Here is a 21122-nt window from a genome sequence, read left to right as displayed (position 1 = left end):
CACTAAAATATTTGGTTACTTACAAAGGTGAGAAATAAAAAACAAACAAACTGTGATATCGAGAAGGAATAGCAAAGAATGCTTCATTTTAGAAGAAAGTGACAAATTAGTTCATTTTCAGTTAATTCAAAATACCAAGCTCTTCTTGTACAATGGGATGCACTTCAAGTACAAAGAATCACACACATTTGGAGAGTTATCAAGAATGGAAAGAAATTTAAATGACATGTACAGAGAAGCCTGTGTGGACACTTATAAGTTGTTAAATGGATTAATATTAAATTAATATTAAATTAATATTAAATATTTTAAAAATCAAAATAAATATTGGCAAAGATGATACTTTAAGAAAATCACCAGAGATGATATGATAACTCTTTGACTGCTGGTCGGTAAATATTTGTAAAGACAAAAACATTCTGATTGTGCCTTAGCACAGCGCCTGGCATATAGTAGTTACTTAATAAGTGTTTATGGAATGGATAGATGGTTTAAACATCCCACAAGTTTTGAGGGCTATATGGAGGACTACTGATTCTGGATAGCAGAATAAAAAGGATCTGCATCAAATGAAGCAAGATTTTAAAAGATTCTTTTTAGTTTGACAGATTAGAACTCTTTAATACTAATATTGGAACTTATACTCTATTGGGTACCAAGACATTACCATGAAGACAATGCCATATATATATGGCACTCCTTTATTGGCTTTTTATGCTTTCCATGACTCTCTAAGGTGGACATTTCCCCCAAGGTTCTCTCTTTCGTTCATTATTCTTTCTGCTTCTCCTTGGTTTCCTGTCTTCCTTGGCATGCTTATTCTTTCCCTTGGTTTCAGATACGCACATGATTCCTGGTTAAATTTGAATCTCCAGTTGTATCTCTAACTCTATCTCAGCTAGGAAGCACGATAAATAGAACACTGGGCATGGAGCGAGAATGCCCTGAGTTCAGGTTTAACCTCAGACGCTTATTAGCTGTGTGACCCTGAGCAAATCATTCAATTGCTGTTTGCCTCAGTTTCCTCATCTGTAAAATGGGGATAATAATTGCACCTACCTCTCAGGGTTGTTGTGAGGATCAAATGTGATAGTATTTGTAAAGTGCTTGGGATGCTATACAAATGTTAACTATTTATTATTATTATTATTAATTATTATTATTCCCAACTTTTCTTTAATGCTAGAACCATATTTCCAAGTGCCTTCAGAACATAAGGTATCTCACCAGCATATCAAAGTGTTAAAAACCAGACTCATTATTACCTTCCCTAAATTTGCCTCTCCCTCTGACTTTACCATTTCTTTTTTTTAATTTATAAATTTTTTTAATTTAGTATTTTATGTTTCCCCAATTACATGTTAAAACAATTTTTAACATTTTTTTTTAAATTTTGAGTTCCAAATTTGGTCCCTTCCTCCCTGTCCCCCTCATTGAAAGATAAGCAATATGATATAGGTTCTGACTTTACTATTTCCAATGTGGCAAAACCATTCACACAGACTCCCTCATTTGAAATCTTGCTGTAATCTTTGAATCCTCTCTTCTTCACTTCTTGCGTTGACATTGCCAAGACCTCTCAGTTCTTTGTCCACGTTACCTTTCTCATCTGTCCCTTCTCTATTCTCATTGCCATAATCCTAATACGGACCCTCAATACTGCCCTGCTGGACTATTATAATAGTCTTCTAACAAGTCTTCCACCTCCATTCTCTACTCCTAATTCATCCTTAATACTCTTATCTAGGTCGTAGATCTCCTCTGCTCAAAAACTTCCAGAGATTCCCCAAAGCCCACAATGTAACATTTGAACTCTTTTTGGCATTGAATTATCATCAAAGGCCATAACTTAGAGCCGTCTTAGCTTTACAGCATTTTCTCACATGATTCCCTTGCATATACTCTGTACTGACCACATTAGTCATTATCCCTCACAGGCCTTGTGCTTTCCCAGGTACATGCCTTCTCTCTTCCTGTTAAAATTTTTAATGGTATTAAATGGTTGGAAACTAGAATCTATGAGAAAAGACTAAAAGAGCTGGAATTCTGTAGCCAAGAGGAGTCAACCAGCTATTTTCCATCAACTCTGAAGGTATCATATGAAAAAAGAAAAATTAATTATTTTAGGAGATCCATTACTAATGAGGAAAAATGTTTTGATAGAATCCTTAAGCATTAAAATGGTCTATTAAATGAGACTATAAAAGAAAGGAGAATTGAAATTTATCATTGATGTATCAGAGGGGCTGATGACAGGTCAGCATATATAGTGAAGTGGAAGAAGAAATTAGAAAGCATCAGAAAGTATAGTTACTACAGAATGTGAAATTAATCGTGAAAAATCCTTTGAGGGAAACTCTGCGCATAGACTGTGTATGGCAGAAATGGCTAAAGGAGGAGACCAGAGAGGGGACTCACTGTAAAAATAGTTTTGATTTGTAAGACCTATGCAAGGGTGGAATCTTGATAATCACTTCATTCATAGGGACTGTGTGAAGGCCTTAATAAGGAAGAGTTGCATTTTGTTTATGGCTTTCAATCCTCTTCACCATGTTATACTCCATTGGGTGTATCATTTTTCTATTGGGCTAAGACAACCTGCTGAGTTATATGGTGCCATTTAATAAAAAAGCAAGAAAACAGGCACACTTTAATGCGAATTAGACAGAAGGATAGTGCTGCTGAAAGTTTCAGTAGTGTGATATAGCAAAAAAAAAATGTGTTGCTGAAGAAAGACTAAATGATTCATTGACTGGGAATGTAGCTGGGCTGAACAAAGTAATGATGAAAAGGTTCTATAATTCATTTCTTCTCTAAGATCAAAGAAACAATTGGTGACCAAGAGATTCTCTTACTCAGTATGGCTGCTTCACATCTTTGTTAGAAAATAACTGAACAAATCTGATTGAAGTAGGATGCTTTGGACTGTCCCTAAATCATAAACTTGTCTTTTGTCGCTACCTTAGAAATGTTCAGAGTAAATTAGTATGTAAAGTTTGTACATGGTGCTATTACTGTAGCTATTGGTGGAGCGATACTATCTAGAAATTTGGGGGAATGTCACAGAATAGTTTTATGGAAAAAAAGTGTTATATCGATGCACTTGAATTTCCTGCTAGTACTGTGTTTGTTACTAATGAGGAAGAGGAGTGGATGGAGGAGAGGATAGAATTTGGTCTTTCATGAAATCTCATACTTACTAGCTGTGTGAACCTGGGCAAAGTATTTAAAGTTGTGTGCCACAAATCATAAAAGAGTTGTGGCCTGCTTGGTGGAGGGTGTTCCCACACTGAGGAGACAGGATTACATAACATAGACAATAATGGAGAGCTGTATTTTTACTTTAGTACACATCTTTGTTGTTTAATTAAAGGGTCCCCTCCATTCTGTCCTGCTTTTTCTTTTTAACTAAAGTCCAGCACCTATTAAATAAAACTTTTCTGCATGGTGTTTACTATACTGTGCCTGGGCTATACATATAGTGTGTCAAGCACTTGCTGAGTGTTATGGTTGTAAATCACTTACAGCCTAGCTGACTTTTGACTCAATTATTCTGTTCTATGTTCCTGTTAATAGGATATCCATAACGAGAGTGACAGCTGACATTTCTCTTGCTAAGAGGTCTGTCCTAAATAATCCCAGCAAGAGGGCAATAATCGAGCGGTCAAACACACGATCCAGCTTAGGTAAGATGTTCAAATGTTCTGTATTTCCCCAAGCTGAGTTTTTAGATCAGAATGCCACATGCTGCTTTTATGAATGTCTTTTCCGACTCACCTGCTATTCGAATCATTGAACTATACATAATGCCAGCACCTGAAAGGAAAGAGACACCTGCAGGATATAGAGCCAGTCAATTAGTTAATTAGTAGTCTAGTGGGAAGGGCCCTTGAGTGAGTGCAAATCTTAGAACTGTCTAAGAGGAACCACAGGAAATCTCTCATCTCTTAGCCTTGCTGGGTCCCATTTTCCCCATCTTTTCAATGAAATTTATGATATCTATTCAATACCTAACTTACAGAACAGGTGGGAAATAAAATGAGATGTGAAGTTCTATTAAATCCTTGGAAGAAAGACCAGACAATAAAGTATTTTTGATATTGCCACTACTACCAAATATGTGTGTGTGTTTTGGTTCAAACCTATCTTTTGTTCAAAGTGGAAACTGCCACCCTAGATACAGATTGTCATCTGATTAGCAATTTATAGTCTTAGAGAGTCGTGTGAAGGACAGAGAGCTAAGTGATTTGCCCAGGGTCACAAAACTGTCATTTTAAGAAGCACAGGATAGTGAACAGAAGGCTGGCCTTGGAATCCTACAAAATGAGTTCAAATCCTACCCTTGAATCTTTCAGCCTGTGTGACTTTGGACAAGTGATTTAATTTCCTTGAACTTCAGTTTCTTCATCTGAAAAATGAAGGATTTCAACTAGACATCCTATTAAGTCCCTTCCAGTTCTTTATGTATGACCTTACGACTCCAAGGATAGCGCTCCAACCACCACACCATGGTACCTCTCTGCCAATCATATAACGCACTGCATGCTAATAAGAAAAACATGTTACTGGTATGCAAGGAATTTAAACATGTTTCTACATGTCATCATTGTGTTGATATCTTAGAAATCATTTCTTAAAAAAATATAAGATTTTAGTGATTAGGATCTTCACCCAGTATAACTAGTGGTACCCTACTGTTCCTTCCTCTGATGAACAAGGCGAAGCCCAGACCATAAAGCAATCCTGAGGGAACAAGAGCATCCCCTACTCCTCCAGCCATGTGAGGCAGCAGAGGCACTCAGGAGTACTCCCTTAAACCATTGCTTAAGATTTGGTCTTCTCTGGCTCCAGCATTGAAGCAGCAAGCGGGAATCCATCTCAATTCTACAGACCACTCTCAGGAACTAAATGTGGTTTTAATCTTTATTTACTTGGAGAGTTATGTTCTTACAGCCATCTGAACACTTCAGTAGTGAACAGCCTAGTTGTCAACATAGAAATATTTGAGGTCTTGTTAATACGTAGGAAAAGGATTGTACATTATGATATCATTTTCATTTTTGAAATGAGATTTAATAGACAAATACATATCCTTATCTGGGACCATAACTGGTCACTTTGACTAGGAGGTGATGTTATAATTAAACCTTCCTTTGGATCTCTCAGCAGCCCTTATGACCAGGAAGCCCATGAAATGAGTCTGATTGAGACTTTTATTTTAAGAAGTTTAGAAATTTAATTATGTATGCATCTGTATAGGTCTCCTTTATACTTATAACATGTAGATTTCTAAATGTAATTCTTGACTGGAACTACCTCCTCCTCTTCCCCCAGCCTCCTCCCTTACCGTATCGTCTACCTAGCTATGCTTATACCTGCCATAGTGAAACATTGAGTAACCTAGTTATGCTTGTTCTTAGAAGGTATCTGCCCCCTCCCATTGTGAACTAAGATGTAATGTTAGATAGACAGTCTGTGGATATCAGAATGGATAAAAGGCAGTGTATGCCTGCTCTGGTGAATACCCGATCATTTATCCATAAATCCTAATAGCTGAGAGCAGGGAGGTGGCACAGTGGATGGTGCTGATTTTGGAGTCAGGGAGTTTTTGTTGTTCAGTTGTATCTAACTCTTTATGACACCAGCTGGGATTTTCTTAGCAAAGATACTGGAGCAATTTGCCATTTCCTTCTCCTATTCATTTTACAGATGAGGAAACTGAGGCAAACAAGGTTAAATGACTTGCCCAGGGTCACACAGCCAGTTAGTGTCTGAAGCCAGATTTGAACTCTGGTTTTCCTAACTCCAGACCTGGTGCTTTATCCACTGTGCTACCTGTCAGAGTCAGGACAGACCTGAGTTATAATTTGCTTCAGATGCTTGCTAGCTGTGTGACCCTGGGTAAGGCACTTAACCTCTCTCAGATTCAGTTCCCTCATCTATAAGTTGGAGATAATAGTATCATCTACCTTATAGGGTTGTTTTGAGGAGCAAATGAGATAATATATGTAAAGCGCTTTGCAAACCTTAGAATTCCATATGAAGGCTAGATGTTATTCCTTTCGTGCATTGAGTAATTGTTTACACAGGAGTGCTTCTGTGAAAGCCACTCAGCAAATATAAAGTTTGTGGCAACAGATTCAGTGTGTGGCACTGCCTTTTGGTTGCTTCACATAAGGCTGTATCAGGATTCACACCTTAAAATAAATATAATTTGTAGAAAGTCAGACTTATTCTTACATTCTAACTTATTCTAACACATTCTAACATTCTAACCACATGCCATACCTGCGTAAGCCAGTGGGAGTATCATGCAAACAGTAAGTGGGAAAGAAGGCCACATACCCTGAAGCTAGCATGTAGAACAAAGAATAGTTTTATTTCCTAATTTATCTTTTTTTAAAGAATGATCTCTTACTCTGTGGCATATCCGTAACTGCTTATGAGAGCTCATACTTAAAATATGATAAAGAGAGAGACTAGTGTCAGATTTTTCTTTCTGGAGATGACCTAAGCTTATAATCTACACTGGCAATATTAAAAAGTATTTTTTTAAATTTAGATCTAAACCCCATTTAAGGGAAGTATTGTGAAAGACATTGTGGTATAGTGGTGGGAGTGCTGGACTCCGTGTCAGAAAGGTGTGGATGACAATTCCACTTCAGACACTTACTAGCTATGTGACCCAAGGATCAATCCCTTCATCTCTTTGATCCCTATCTGTGAAACGAGGGGAATTGGACCCATCACTTTCTGAAGTCTAGATCTAGGACCCCATTTTTACCAACATCACATTTTTTCCTCCTAAGAACTTTAAATCAATATTGACCATGCCTATGCATTACATAAGCAGATCTGGTTCCAGATTTGCCAGATAATATTTCACCTCTGAAATAATACTGTCAGCTGAACATGGTGGTACACATCTATACTTTCTGCTACTGGGGAGACTGAGGCTGGTGATCTCTTGAGCTCTGGAGTTCTGAGCTACAGTGCTCACCAATATGGTGAGCTCCCAGGAGCATGGGGCCATCAGGCTATCCAAGGAGCAGGGGCCACCAAGGCTGCCACAAAGCTCTCAGTAGTGGGATTAGGTCTAGATGTGATCACTGAACTTCCAGACTAGGCATAGTAGTGGTACAGGAAGGAAAAAAATTATTTGTATATGCTATTTTGTACAAAGATACTATCAGCTTAGTATTTCTATATTGAGGATTTGGGAGGGGGTGAGGAACAGAGATATTAGGTCACGCTTGGAGCTAAACATTCTGAAAATTTAATATCCAGTTACCTGTAGTATAGGCACGGCCCATTCATTTATTTATTCATTTAATGCCTTTGAAGTGTAACACATTGTGCTAGGTGCTATGGGACATGAAAAGATAATTAATAATAATAGCTAGCATTCGTATAGTACCTTAAGTTTTGCAAAACTGCTTTACAAATACCTCTTTTGATCCTTGCAACACCCCTGACGGAGGTGTGATTATTATTTTCATTTTACAAATGAGGAAACTGAGGCCAGTAGAGGCTATGTAACTTGCCCAGGGTCATACAGTGAGTGTGCCTGAAGCAGGATTCAACCTCAGATCTTCCTGACTCCAGGTCCAGCACTCTTTTTACTGTATCATCTAGATTAATAAGATAGACTGACTTCTCAAAGAGCTTATTCCTTAGAAAGGGCAACATAAAATGTACGTAAATACAATAAAAGGTAGAACGGGGTTAGTGTACAATGGAAATATAAAATGCTCTGCCAAATTTTTATATTTCAGATAAAGCCATGTTATTCATTTATACACAGTCAGTTTTGCTGTTTTTTGAGAAATATCCATCAATTAATCAAACATTTGTTAAGCACCTACTATGTACCAAGTATTGTGCTTGGTATACACTGTGTAGGGATACAAAAAGGGGCAAAAGACAGTCTCTCCCTCAAGGAGTCTGCAGTCTAAAAGTCTGGATTGTTTAGCAATACCTATATTATAGATCTGGTTATTTGAAAAATAACCAGGTTTTTCACTTGACTAGATTTGAAATCATAGATTTAGAGCTAGAAGTGACCTTAGAGATTTTTTAGTCCAATGTTCTCATTTTACAGATTTAAGAAACTGAGGCTTATTCCCCAGTTGATAAATGGTCAAAGGATATGAACAGGCAATGTTCAAAAGAAGAAATCAAAGCTATTTATAGGCATATGAAGAAGGGCTCTAAATCACTTTTGATTAGAGAAATGCTCACAAGTCTGAAATACCACCTCATACCAATCAGATTGGCTAAGGTGACAAAAAAGAGAAATGATAAATGTTGGAGAGGATGTGGGAAAATTGGTACATTGATGCACTTTTGGTGGAATTGTGAACTGATCCAACCATTCTGGAGAGCAATTGGGAACTATGCCCAAAGAGCAACCAAATTGTGCATACCCTTTGATCCAGCAATACCGCTACTAGATCTGTTTCCCAAAGAGATCATAAAAAGGGAAAAGGACCTACATGTGCAAAAATGTATATAGCAGCCCTTTTCATGGTGGCAAAATATTGGAAATTGAGGGGATGCCCATCACTTGAGGAATGGCTGAACAAGCTGTGGTATATGAATGTACTGGAATACCATTATGCAGTAAGAAATGATAAATAGGCAGATTTCAGAAAATCCTGGAAAGACTTGTACGAACTGAAGCAAAGTGAGGCGAGCAGAACAAGGAATACAGTGTACGCAGTATCAGCAACATTGTGTGATGATCAACTGTGAATGACTCAGCTCTTCTCAGACAAGTCTCTCCAAGACAAGTGCAAAGGACTCATGAAGGAAAACGTCATCCGTATCCAGATAAGAACTGATGGACTTTGAATGCAAATTGAAGCATATTTTTTTTCACTTACCTTATTCTCTCTCATGTTTTTTTTTCCTCTTTAATCTGTTTCTTCTTTCCAAGCGTGACTAATGTGGAAATATTTTTTACATGATAGGACATATATAAACTATATCAAATTACCAACCATTTTCAGAAGACGGGAGGGGAGGGAGAGATAAATCTGGAACTCAAAATCTTGTAAAAATGAATGATAAAAATTTTCTTGACATGTAACTGGGGGAAAAATAAAACACTATTAAACTTTAAAAAAAGAAACTGAGGCTTGAGGAAGTATGAAGATTTGAACTCTGATCTCTGACTTCCAATCCATTATTCCTTCTGCTATACCGTCTTACCTCTTTTTACATACTATTTCCTCTCATGTGGTGATAAGCCTGTCAAATGAGTTATGAAATAATGGGCAGATAGGAAAAGTGTAAAACATCCTAGCATATATTGTTGTCAAACTGGCTGGTTGAAAATGGTTCTACCGAAAATCAGAACTAATAAATGGAAATGGCTTTAACCTGTTGTTTCTGTTTCTCTTCTTAGCTGAAGTACAAAGTGAGATTGAAAGAATCTTTGAGTTGGCAAGATCTTTGCAATTGGTTGTCCTTGACGCAGATACTATCAACCACCCAGCACAACTTATAAAGACTTCCTTAGCACCAATTATTGTCCATGTTAAAGTTTCATCTCCAAAGGTAATTAGATAATTTCTTTATCTAGGACAAAGGTTCATAGCCTGAAGTCTGTGCACATATTTTAAAAAATATTTTTGATAACTGCATTTCAGTATAATTCATTTCCTTTGCAATCCAATGTACGTTATTTTATACATTTAAAAACATTATTCTGAAAAGGCTTCACCAAACTACAGGGGGAAAGGGGCAATATGCAAAAGTTTAAAAACTACTGATCTAGGAGAAAAGGAATTTTCTTTAGAAATAACCTCTTCCCACAATTTCTTGTGGGCAAAGATCTATTATTTCCCAAGATACAGTTAGTGATTATATATTGAAAACCCACTGAATGTATAAGTTTAGGTACTTAGGGATATCAGTGAAACGATGGTATCTGTCCTAGGTAAATAATCCATACCAAAATGTGATAGACAGATGGATGGATGGATAGATAGATAGATAGATAGATAGATAGATAGATAGATAGATAGATAGATAGATAGATAGATGATGTATAATACATAAAATTATAGATCAAGATACACATATGCACACATGTACACAGCAGTTACCAAAAAGAACTTGGAAAGAGTGGGTGGCTCCAAGATATTGCTGGCTCATTGTTCAGCTCTTCAAAAATCTTCCTGTGACCTACATTTACTCTGCAAATGGTAGAATACATAATTAAATAAGTGAATCTGTACCTCACAATTCTATAAAATAAAGAAAATACAGTATTTGACCATCTCTTCTAAAAAGGACCCAGAACTTCAAGTTTACATTTTAATAAAATCTTTGAGGAACAGTCAACCAGGATCTTAGTACCCTGCCATACTCATCATATATTTTGATGACAACTGGAATATTAGCAGGAGCTAGGAGAATCTTGGAGTCAAAAATTTAATATCTTTTGGATTGATATTTTCTCCTTTAACAAAAAGATTCCACTCTAAAAAAATGAGACATTGTTTTGTGTTCTTGTGTGAGACTTAGAAGTATAGGTCATTAGACTTCTGGAAGGAGCTATTTGAGAAATAACTATTCCATTAGGTATTTGTTGATTTTTGATGTGTTCCAATATGGCAGTTTAAATTGTACTGACCCAAGTCAGGAAATGACCAACAGTGAATGCTGTTAAACCCTCTCATTACATTTGGGATTTTATTATGCTCAGGCAAACCTAGCAAACTGAGTTTTAAAGCCATTGCCCTATACAGGCTGTGCCCAATCATATGCACATGTTTAAATGTCCATCTCAGCATGCAAAATATTACTTAGATTAGGGGTCACATTGGCATACTTAAGGCACTATCTTCAGTGTAAAAGGAAACAAAAATGTATGTCTTTTAAAGACAAATATAGTGTACTAAGGAAGAGGAAGTCTGCTTTAGTTATTAAAAGGAATGCTAAATCATGTTATTGTAGCATTCTTCTAGAGTGAAAGGAAAATTTCACCTGATTGAAGAATGAAAAAAATATCTATATATCAATCCCATATGGTATATGGGCACCTTTTTTGTTCCATTTCTTATTTGACTTCTCATTGGGTCATAGATAACATTTGCAAATTTCTAAAAGCATCTTCCTAATCTTGATTCTTCCCATGTCACTACACCTTGCACACAATAGAATTTTCATGTCAAATAGCATCCTGTCTCTTGTTTAACATCCTCAGCTCATGGCTTAGGAGACCTAGCATATGTCTACACACGTTCTCTGTCTCTGATACTACCTCCAAAGCCTAATGATTTCATCCATATGGCAATAAGCACCAGGTTGGAAGCTAGTAATTATATTCCCACACTTCTTAGTCTCAGACTATTAATGAGACATGAGTTTGAATAGAAAAGAAAATTCTGATTCTAATGTATGCATCTACTTTTAAAACATTTTCCATGTTCTTACCTATGGTTCATATTGCAATCATAGAAGTATAGTTTTTCCACATGTGTACCATAAAAAAATGCAAATATTTTAACTCAAGGAAAAAAAAGGTATCACTCTACTTAGCTGCCAAAGAGTTGTAAAATTCTAAAGAGACACATAGGAATCGGGGCTAGTGTTTACTATTTCAAAGAAAAGAAAAAGGATCCCTTAGCCAAAGAGATCCAAGATTTTTCAATAGTGAACCATATGGTCTAAAATCCATATGTGTGGGGGCTACATGATTTGGGTCTCTCCCCCTCCCCATTACCAACTGCTTCAAGCCTACTAACATGGTACATGGTAATGACAACTAATGACAACCAACTGACAAAACAGTGGTAATGGCAGGCAGGTGGTTAGGTTAGATAGGCTTATTTATTTTTCTGTGACTCCTACTCAGATAAACAATTTTCTTTCCAAAAATTCAGGTAGACTACATTTAACCCAGAGTTCACATGTTAGAGATTCATGCTCTTGTCCTTTATCCAGTCCAATTTCCCTTCCCAGCCAGCAAAAGTAGGATCCCATCCAAGAATTCTCAAAAACAATTTTCTGTGACTGACTGCAAACAAATAAGCATTAGTATTGGAATGGGTTGAGCCATGTACATAGGATGCTGAATTTCCAAAAAACATTTCATTGAGGCCCCTACTGGGCCCTCTCTCTAGTTCCAACACTACTTAATCCGTCTTAAGGGATGTCATCACCTTGCATGCTTCATATTACCTGGGTCAAAATCTATTTATCTTGCCTAAATTTACAGTCATAACAGAGGTCCACTGGAACGTTTCAATAATTATCATCGATAAGACAAACACTAAGCCCCTTGAGATGATTGCCTGGTGTAAAGATAGGCATCAAAAATGTTGTAGAACTGAAATGATCCAAAGTGCGTGCCGCAGGGTGTGTGTTCCTTTCCTAATTGCTCTTTCACCCTTGCAAAGCACCCTCTAATATGAAGGGATGTTAGCAGTGAATATATGCTTCAGAACAGATTAAGAATCAGATGCAACATAAACCAGAAGTCTCTCAAACTCGAAAAGATTGTTCTTCATTTCTCACATGTTATTTCATTTTCTGTCATATTTGGAACTGAAGTATCAAGACCTGGCTGTTTTTATCTTTGACAAACTCCTCCATAATAACTCTAAGATTTATGTGTTTTTCTATCAGGTTTTGCAACGGCTGATTAAGTCTAGAGGAAAGTCCCAAAGTAAACACTTAAATGTCCAATTGGTGGCAGCTGATAAACTTGCACAATGCCCTCCAGTAAGTACAGTTTTTTTCTTAATTATTCCTGACTGGTGCATTTCATGCTGTTCCACATTTGGGATGTTTTTCTGTGGACTAAATTGGTTTTTGAAAAATCTATTAGCCCGGTAGTAGCCATGATAAGCACAGACATAGGTTGGTCACTTACTGATGGGTCTATTTGTCATCCCAGTTACATTCAGGCCTCTATGTCTGTGGTAAATTAAGTATGGCACCCACTGGGCTTGGAATCATGTGGTAACCCCTCTTGACTTCCCTACCTTGAGTACTTTTGTTAACTTTTAAGGAAATCACTTGATTGCAGAATGGAGATACTTGTAAGAAAAAGCAAAACCCAGCTGACTTTCTTTCAACTCTCCTGCCAAGAAATGTTGGCAGGCAATTAAAGACAATAGAGGTAGGAAGCCAGAGTGCAGTAGAGCGGAGGGGAGCCCTGTGGATATCAGTGACATTGAATCAGAGCCTTGTGGGGCCAGAGCCACATGGTTACAAGTTTGCCAGCAAAAAGGACTAAGCAAGTCAGGAAGGCCTAACTTGGCCCTCTGCCATGTATTCTCAGCCCTGGCAAACCAGTGCCTCACACCTGCATGTTTGCCAGTTTCTTTGTACCTCAATTCCTCCATGCTGCAAAAGAGAATGATAAACCTTCTGTATATACTCTTGGATGGCCATGCAGCTTCCACAGTAACACATACCTCATTGTCCTTGGCAGTCCTACGCAACACTCCCTTCTCTTCCTTTTTCCAATCTTTCCCATTGTCATCTAAGGCCAAGAGTTCAGAAAATATCTGATTCAGATAAGTGGTATGAGAACCATTTTTTAAATCAACTTTTCATCGTGGCTCTTTTGTGCCAGCTATTAGTCCCCCAGACAGAGCTCTCAGCTCTCATTATGTAGCAGATGCAGACCAGTTCCCCACTTGCCCCAGCTTTAATGATCTTTCCTCCCCAACTCTTGCCCTCATGCTATGTGACTCCAATATATATATATACACACATACATATGTGTGTATATATATACATATATATGTAGACTCTCCCTCAAACACCCAGCCCATTCATTTCCTCAAACTACTCACCTCCTGTGAGCTGCTCCTCCACTCCACCTTGACTACACACAAAGACAGTCAATTACAAATGCATCACCTCCTTGTTCAAGAATTCTGAAATGCCCTTATGCAACCATCATCTATTGACTTTTCACTTCCCTCTCTGCCTTCCCTTACAAAACCCTACTCTTTGTTTGCATTGTGGTCTCCAATCTCTTAACCCTTCAATTCTCTCCCAGACCACCTACCTTGCACTAGTCAGTCTCTCTTCTTCTCCCCATCTTTACCCGTTGGTGAACCAGTTCACCTCTACACTGTCCTCCTCTCTTGAATCCCTAGTCCCTTTTTTATATTACCAATTACACTCAGCCAAGCCTCTGCTTTAGATCAGTCTCACCATTCCTTGCCTTTGCTCCTGCACATGTGCAACTGAATGAAGATAGAGAAAAGCATGCACCCTTCTGACTGGGTGCACTACACATTTATGTTGCACAGTCTTAATTGGGCTCCTCACCTCTGCTAGGCGGCTATACTATATCTCTCTTATCAACTTACCATCCCATTCTCCACAGTGGCTTTTCCAAACCTCTTCATCCTTTTGCAAACCTTCCATGGCTTCTCTACCCCCATCTTCTCATCTGAGAGCCTTGCCTCATTTTACAGAAAAAAAACTTGAGGCCATTTGCTGTGAGCTCCCTCTTCTCCTCTCAGCTTTGTCCCCTGTAACTCAGGTGCCTTCTGCCACTGTCTCCTCCTGAAATGGATCTTGGCTTCAAGATGCTTTTAATCTTGTAGGGGTGCCAAGGCTTACATGTCAAATAGGTGTATTCAGAAAAGCCCTAAATGAAACTTAATCAAATCAAGTGCCAGAAATCCTAGAATTTCTTATTAAAGGGATGATTAGTAAACATCTGGAAAAGGAAGTAAAGAGCCAACATGGCTTCATCAAGAACAGGTTATGCCAGGCTCATCACATTTCCTTGTTGGACAGGTTTGCTAGACTAGAAGATCAGTGTCATATTGTAGATAAATCATACCCATGTTTTGGCAGAATATTTGATAAAGCCCTTCTTGCCTTTTCTTATAAAGATGATAGATAGATTTAGGTTAAACAATAGTGCAATTAGATAGTTTAAGAGTTTGTTGACTAATGTCCTAACCTGGAATTCTCTAGCAAAGTGCTTCAGGCGTCTATGCTTTGCCTTTTGCTATTCTTGTTTATTATTTTTAATCTTTTTTCCCCATGGAATTGTGATTTCTTTGGTGAAAGGAATTCCTTTGTGATGAAACTCCTTCTACTAATGCAGATCGCCAACTGATCTTTAACTTAGAATCTTAAAGAGTTGCCGCAGTGTCATTGACAGATCACATGACTTGCCCAGGGTGAAACTTGTCCAAAGCAGTACTTGAACCTGTTTTTCTGACATCCCAGGCTTTCTATATATTGTACCATGTTGTCTCTCCTGTGCCCTAATTTTTTTAATGCTTTGGATAAAGGTATAGATTTCATACTTATAAGTTTGCAGATGACACAAAGTTCAAAAGGCTAGCTAATAACATCAGATTGTGGTGTCAAAAATGGTCAAAAAAATCTCAGAATTGTAAAAGAACTCAGAGCCATTTAATCCACACTGTACCTGAATGAGAATCTCTCTTTAGGATACCCAGCAAGTGATCATCTTGATTTTGCTTGATATCAGGATACAAAATGAGACTAAGTCTTCCTAAACTCTTCAGGGTCACTGAACCCCTTTGGCAGTTCCATGAAGCCTACAAACAAACTCTTTCTCAGAATCACGTTTTTAGATGCATAAAATGACGTACATGGGACTTGGAGGGAAAAGAATTACATTTCAGTACAGTTATCAAAGTACTTTTTAAAAAAGTTTATGGATCCTGGGTTAAGAATTCTTAACTGAATCTAAGAAGACGATGTTAAGTGGATATAGGCTGCATTGAGAAGCATAGTGTTTGGAGCCGGGGAGGCAGTAGTTACTGCAATCTGCTCTAATCAAACAACTAGGAAATTTCATTCAGTTCTAGGTCCCACCTTTAGGGAAGGATATTGATCATTTGGAGAGTAGACCAACCTGTTCTCCAGCTAACCAACAGAACAAGCCAGCCATGATTTAGAAGAAGCTTTAACTTGACACTATATGAGCATGGATTGAGGAAACTGAAATGTGGGCTTGGATTAGGAGCCATCATCACTGTCTTTAAGTAGTTGAAGGGCTACCATGTAGAAGAGATATTCTTTTTGTTTTCTAGGCTCCTAGCAGCCATAGCTGACAGAGGCACATTTAGGCTTAATGTATGGAAATATTTTCTATGAATTAGAATCTTCTAAAAGTGTAATCAGCTACTTTAGGAGGTAAAAGGTTCCCTTTCATTGGACAACCAGTATGGCATTTGTGGGGTGTATTGTAGGGAGGATTTTTGTTCAGGTTACAAGTTGGACTAGATGGATTTTGTGGTCCCTTCCATTTCCAATATTGTTTTTTTTCTGTTGTTTACAACCTATTATTTTATGTCAGCAACTCCCAGTTTGAAAATTCCCTCCACTGATGTAGGTTGGCAAGTCTTCTCTAACTTACAGTGCTAGTGTATTGCCTTTACCCTGCTTTCAAGTAGCTTACATAGTACTGGGAGAAATACAACATGTAATCAGCTAATTATACACCATTATAATGTGGGGGGAAAGAGGACACTGACAAATGAGACCAAGAAAAGCTTTTGGTTGGAGGTGGTATATGAGCTGAACCTTAAAGGGAGGTAGAGATTTTTAAAAACAAACAAACAAACCCAAAGATGTGGAGGTAGTGAGTTTCAGTCATGGAAGATGGCCTTTTGTGAAGACACAGAGGTGGAAGACGGAATTGAGCCTTAGGGAATAGTCATAGTTATAAAATATCTTCATCATGAGGTTTATACAATGGCTATAAACCAAAAGGTTCAGTCAACCTAATTAATTATGGCCTATTTTTTTCAGTTTCAGTTAACCTTTATATTTTTTCCAATTTTTAACATTTTTATTTAAAGTTTTGAGTTTCAAATTCTGTCCCTCTTCCCTCCCTGAGACAGTAAGCAATCAGATATAGGTTATACGTGTGCAATTATGTAAAACATTTCCATATTAGTCATTTTGTACAGGAAGACTTGATTGAAAGAAAAAAATGAAAGAAAGAAAGTGAAAATAACATGCTTCAGTCTGTATTCAAACAATATCAGTTCTTTCTGTGGAGGCAGATAGTAAGCTTCATCATTAGTCATTTGGGATTGTCCTGGATCACTGTATTGCTGAGAATATCATTCACAATTGATATCATGTAATATTGCTGTAACTGTGTACAATGTTCTCCTTGTTCTGCTTGCTTCACTTTGCATCAGTTTGTGTCTTTCCAGGTTTTTCTGAAATCATCCTGCTTGTCATTTCTTAAAGCACAATAATATTCCATTACAATCATATACCACAGCTTGTTCAGCCATTCCCCAACTGATGGACATCCCTTTGATTTCGAATTCTTAGCCACCACAAAAAGAGCTGCCATAAATATTTTTGTACAAATAGGTTCTTTTCCCCTTTTTGGCTCTCTTTGGGACATAGACGTATTGCTGGATCAAAGGGCATGTGCAGTTTTAAAGCCCTTTGGGCCTAGTTACAAATTGCTCTCCAGAATGGTTGGATTAGTACACAATTCTACCAGCAGTACATTTATGTCCCAGTTTTCCCATATCTTCTGCAAAATATATCATTTTCCTTTTCTTCCATATCTGATAGATGTGAAGTGGTACCTCAGAGTTGTTTTAATTTACATTTCTCTGATCAGTAATGAGTTAGAGCATTTTTTCATATGAATACAGATAGCTTAGATTTCCTTGTCTGAAAACTGCCTGTTCACATCCTTTGACCATTTATCAATTCGGGAATGCCTTGTATTTTTACAAATTCGACTCAGTTTTCTATATATTTGAGAAATGAGTCCTTTATCAGAGATCATTGTGACTATTTTCAAAATTTGCCACATGTTAGGATCTGGAAATACTGTTCCTATTGTTCATGGGGCTAACCATTGGAAATTTGGGCAGTCACAGTCATCCATCTAAACCATAGATATATAGGCATAACATAAGGGTTTCAAATAGTTCATGGGTCAAAATATATAGATTTATAGAAATTGTATAAGACACTTTCCTTTTTTGATATTTTTAAAAAAGTATTTTCAGTTCAGAATTCTCTTTTCCCCACCCATTAAGAAAGAAGAAATATGATACCTGTTATAGACATGAAGTCATGTAAAACATTCCTGCAATAGCTATGTCATGGGAGAAAAAGCAAGAGAAATAAGAGAAGTAAAAGAATATACATTAACCTACACTCAGAGTCCATCAGTCCTCTCCCTGGAGGGCAATAGCATTTTTCATCATGAGTCCTTTGGAATTGTCTTGGATCATTGTACTGATCAGAGTAGGTTGATTATGATTACAATAATCCTATTATTGTATACAATGGTCTCCTAGTTCTGCTCACTTCCTGTTGTGTCAGTTCATATAAGTCTTCCCAGGTTTTTCTAAAACCAATCCTTTTTCTGAAACTATCTCTGTCTTACAGCACAGTAGTATTCCATTACAATCATATATGCAGCTTGTTTAGTCATTCCCTAATTGATGATCATCCTCTCTGTTTCTAATTCTTTGCCACCACAAAATGAACTGCCATAAATATTTCTGTACATATGGGTCCTTTTCTTTTATATATTTGGGGTGCAGACCTAGCTGTGGTATTAACGAGACAAAGGGTATGCACAGTTTTATGACCCTTCGGGTATAGTTCCAAATTATTCTCTAGAATTAGTCAATCAGTAACACTTATTAAGGGCCTACTATGTGCCACTGTGCTAAGCACTGGGGGTACAAAAAGAGGCAAAAGAGTCGGTCCCTGTCATCAATGGTTGGACTAGTTCACAGCTCTACCAGCAGTGCCTTGTACCTATTTTTCCACATCCCATCCAGGATTTATCATTTTCTTTTTCTATCCTGTAGGCCAATCTGACGAGTGTGAGGTGGTATCTCAGAGTTGTTTTAATTTGCAGTTCTCTAATTATTAGTGATTTAGAGCATTTTTTTCATATGACTATTGATAGCTTTGATTTTTCTTTCTGAAAACTGCCTGTTTGTATCCTTTGACAATTTATGAAATGAGGATGGCCCTTATTTTTTAAAATTTGGCTCAGTTCCCTATTTATTTGAGAAATAAAACCTGTATCAGAGAAGCTTGCTATAAATTTTCCCCAGTTTCTTGCTTTCCCTCTTATTTTTGGTTGCATTGATTTTGTTTGTACAAAAACTTTAATTTAATATAATCTAAATTATCCATTTTATGTCTCTTGATTATCTTGTTTGGTCATGAATTCTTCCTTTTTCCATATATTTGAGTGCTATTTTCCTCACCTTCCCTTAATTTGATTATATCACCCTTTATGTGTAAATCATGTGCCAATTTTGAGCTTAATTTGGTAAACAGTATAAGATGTTGATCTCTGCCTACTTTCTGCCAGACTACTTTCCAGTTTTCCCATCAGTTTTTGTCAGAAAGTGAGATATTACCACAATAGAGGGAATCTTTGGGCTTATCAAACGCTAAGTTACTGTGCTCATTTATTTCTGTATATTGTGTACCTAATCTATTCCATTGATTGACCACTCTTTTTCTTATCCAGTACCAGATTGTTTTGATGATTGCGGATTTTGTAGTGTAGTTTGAGATCTGATATTACTGGTCCACCTTCTTTCACTTTTTTTCCCCTTGATTTCCTTGATATGCTTGACCTTTTGTTCCTCCTGAAATTTTTTCATTATTTTTCTAGTTCTAGAAAGTAATTCTTTGTTAGTTTTATTGTCATGGAACAAAATAACTAATTTAGGCAATATTGTAATTTTTATTATATTGGCTTGGTCCATCCATGAGCAATTGATATTTCTCCATTTGTTTAAATCTGTCTTCATTTGTGTGAAGAGTATTTTGTAACTGTGTTCATATAATTCCCGGGTATGTCTTAGCAGACAGACTGAAATATTATACTATCTGAAGTTGTTTTAAATGGAATTTCTCTTTCTATCTCTTCCTGTTGAGTTTTGTTAGTAATATAGAGAAATCTTGGTAGTTTATGTGGGTTTATTTTATGTCTTGCAACTTTGCTAAAGTTGTTAATTGTTTCAGCTAGTTTTTCAGTTGATTCTCCACAGTTTTCTAGGCATACCATCGTATAATCTAACAAAAAGTGATAGTTTTGTTTTCTCCTTGCCTATTCTTCAACTTCTTTTTCTTGTCTTATTGTGATAGCTAATATTTCTAGTATGATATTGAATAACAATGGTGATAATAGATTTCCTTGCTTCACCCTCGATCAAATTGGAAAGGCTTCTGGTTTATTCCCATCATAGATAATACTAGCTCTTGATTTTTGATAGTGTGAGACAATTTCTTTTTGAAATAATTAATGTGATTGAGATTAGCTTATGCCTACATTAGGGAATCTCTGTGGTAAATTCAAGGATAATGGAAGCATGAAATATGTATTTTATGTGTGATCTTGGGGAAGTTGTTTAACTCCTCTGGATCCCTGTTCTTTGTCTCCAGAATGAGGGGGTTGGACTAGCTGACTTCTGAGGTCCTATCTAGGTATAAAGCTATGATCCTATGTCAGAGCTGGAAGGAACCTTAGAGACTGTGCCATCCAGCTCCCTCTTTTTATAGGTGATGTGATAAAGGTTGCTTAATGTCACAGATCTCATTTTTACTGGCAGAGTTAGGACTTAGAACCCTGGTCTAATGACCTCCAGTCCAGCCAGTCAAAGATATTGATGGGACAAAGGCTGTATGCTGTCATGGGGAAAAGATGTGCTAATCAAGAATTCCAGCTAAGAATGCTTGTGTTGGAATATAATTACCTGCAGTTGATCCTAGATACTTGGATTGTTTGGCCCAATATGAGGACTATTCTCATTGTTATTCTGACTCATACAAGAGAAGGGGGAGCTCATTTCCAACCTCTGTTTCAGAAATAGTCTGAATTTATATACAATATATAAACTTGTAAGTTTCATTTTAAAATTTGACGTTTGGTGCCACCAGATACATTCAAGTGTGGTAGTTTTTTCTTCCCTTTCTCTCCCTCCCTCCCTTGCTCCCTCTCTCCCCCCGCCCCCCACAGGAAGTTTAAATTAGAATAGAAAAAAATAGCCCCAAGTCAAATGGCCTAAGTACCGATGAGTAAATAGAAACTAAAAGATCAGTTGAATATATAATGAAAAGTATTCCCTTAATCTTGCTTAGTT

At 37.1% G+C, this 21122-nt stretch overlaps 1 protein-coding gene across 1 annotated transcript in view; it reads left to right on the top strand.

The window, feature by feature from the left end:
• Window positions 1-21122, top strand: part of CACNB4 (calcium voltage-gated channel auxiliary subunit beta 4) — a 152008-nt gene that overhangs the window by 106699 nt on the left and 24187 nt on the right. Inside the window, exons 9-11 of the mRNA XM_036745977.1 lie at window positions 3577-3686; window positions 9410-9561; window positions 12640-12735. Of these exons, the coding sequence (XP_036601872.1) occupies window positions 3577-3686; window positions 9410-9561; window positions 12640-12735 (358 nt within the window). The remainder of the gene's footprint in view (window positions 1-3576; window positions 3687-9409; window positions 9562-12639; window positions 12736-21122) is intronic.

Source organism: Trichosurus vulpecula, chromosome 2, assembly GCF_011100635.1.
Source record: "Trichosurus vulpecula isolate mTriVul1 chromosome 2, mTriVul1.pri, whole genome shotgun sequence".
NCBI lineage: Eukaryota > Metazoa > Chordata > Mammalia > Diprotodontia > Phalangeridae > Trichosurus > Trichosurus vulpecula.
This window is presented reverse-complemented; position numbering and strand designations above follow the sequence as displayed.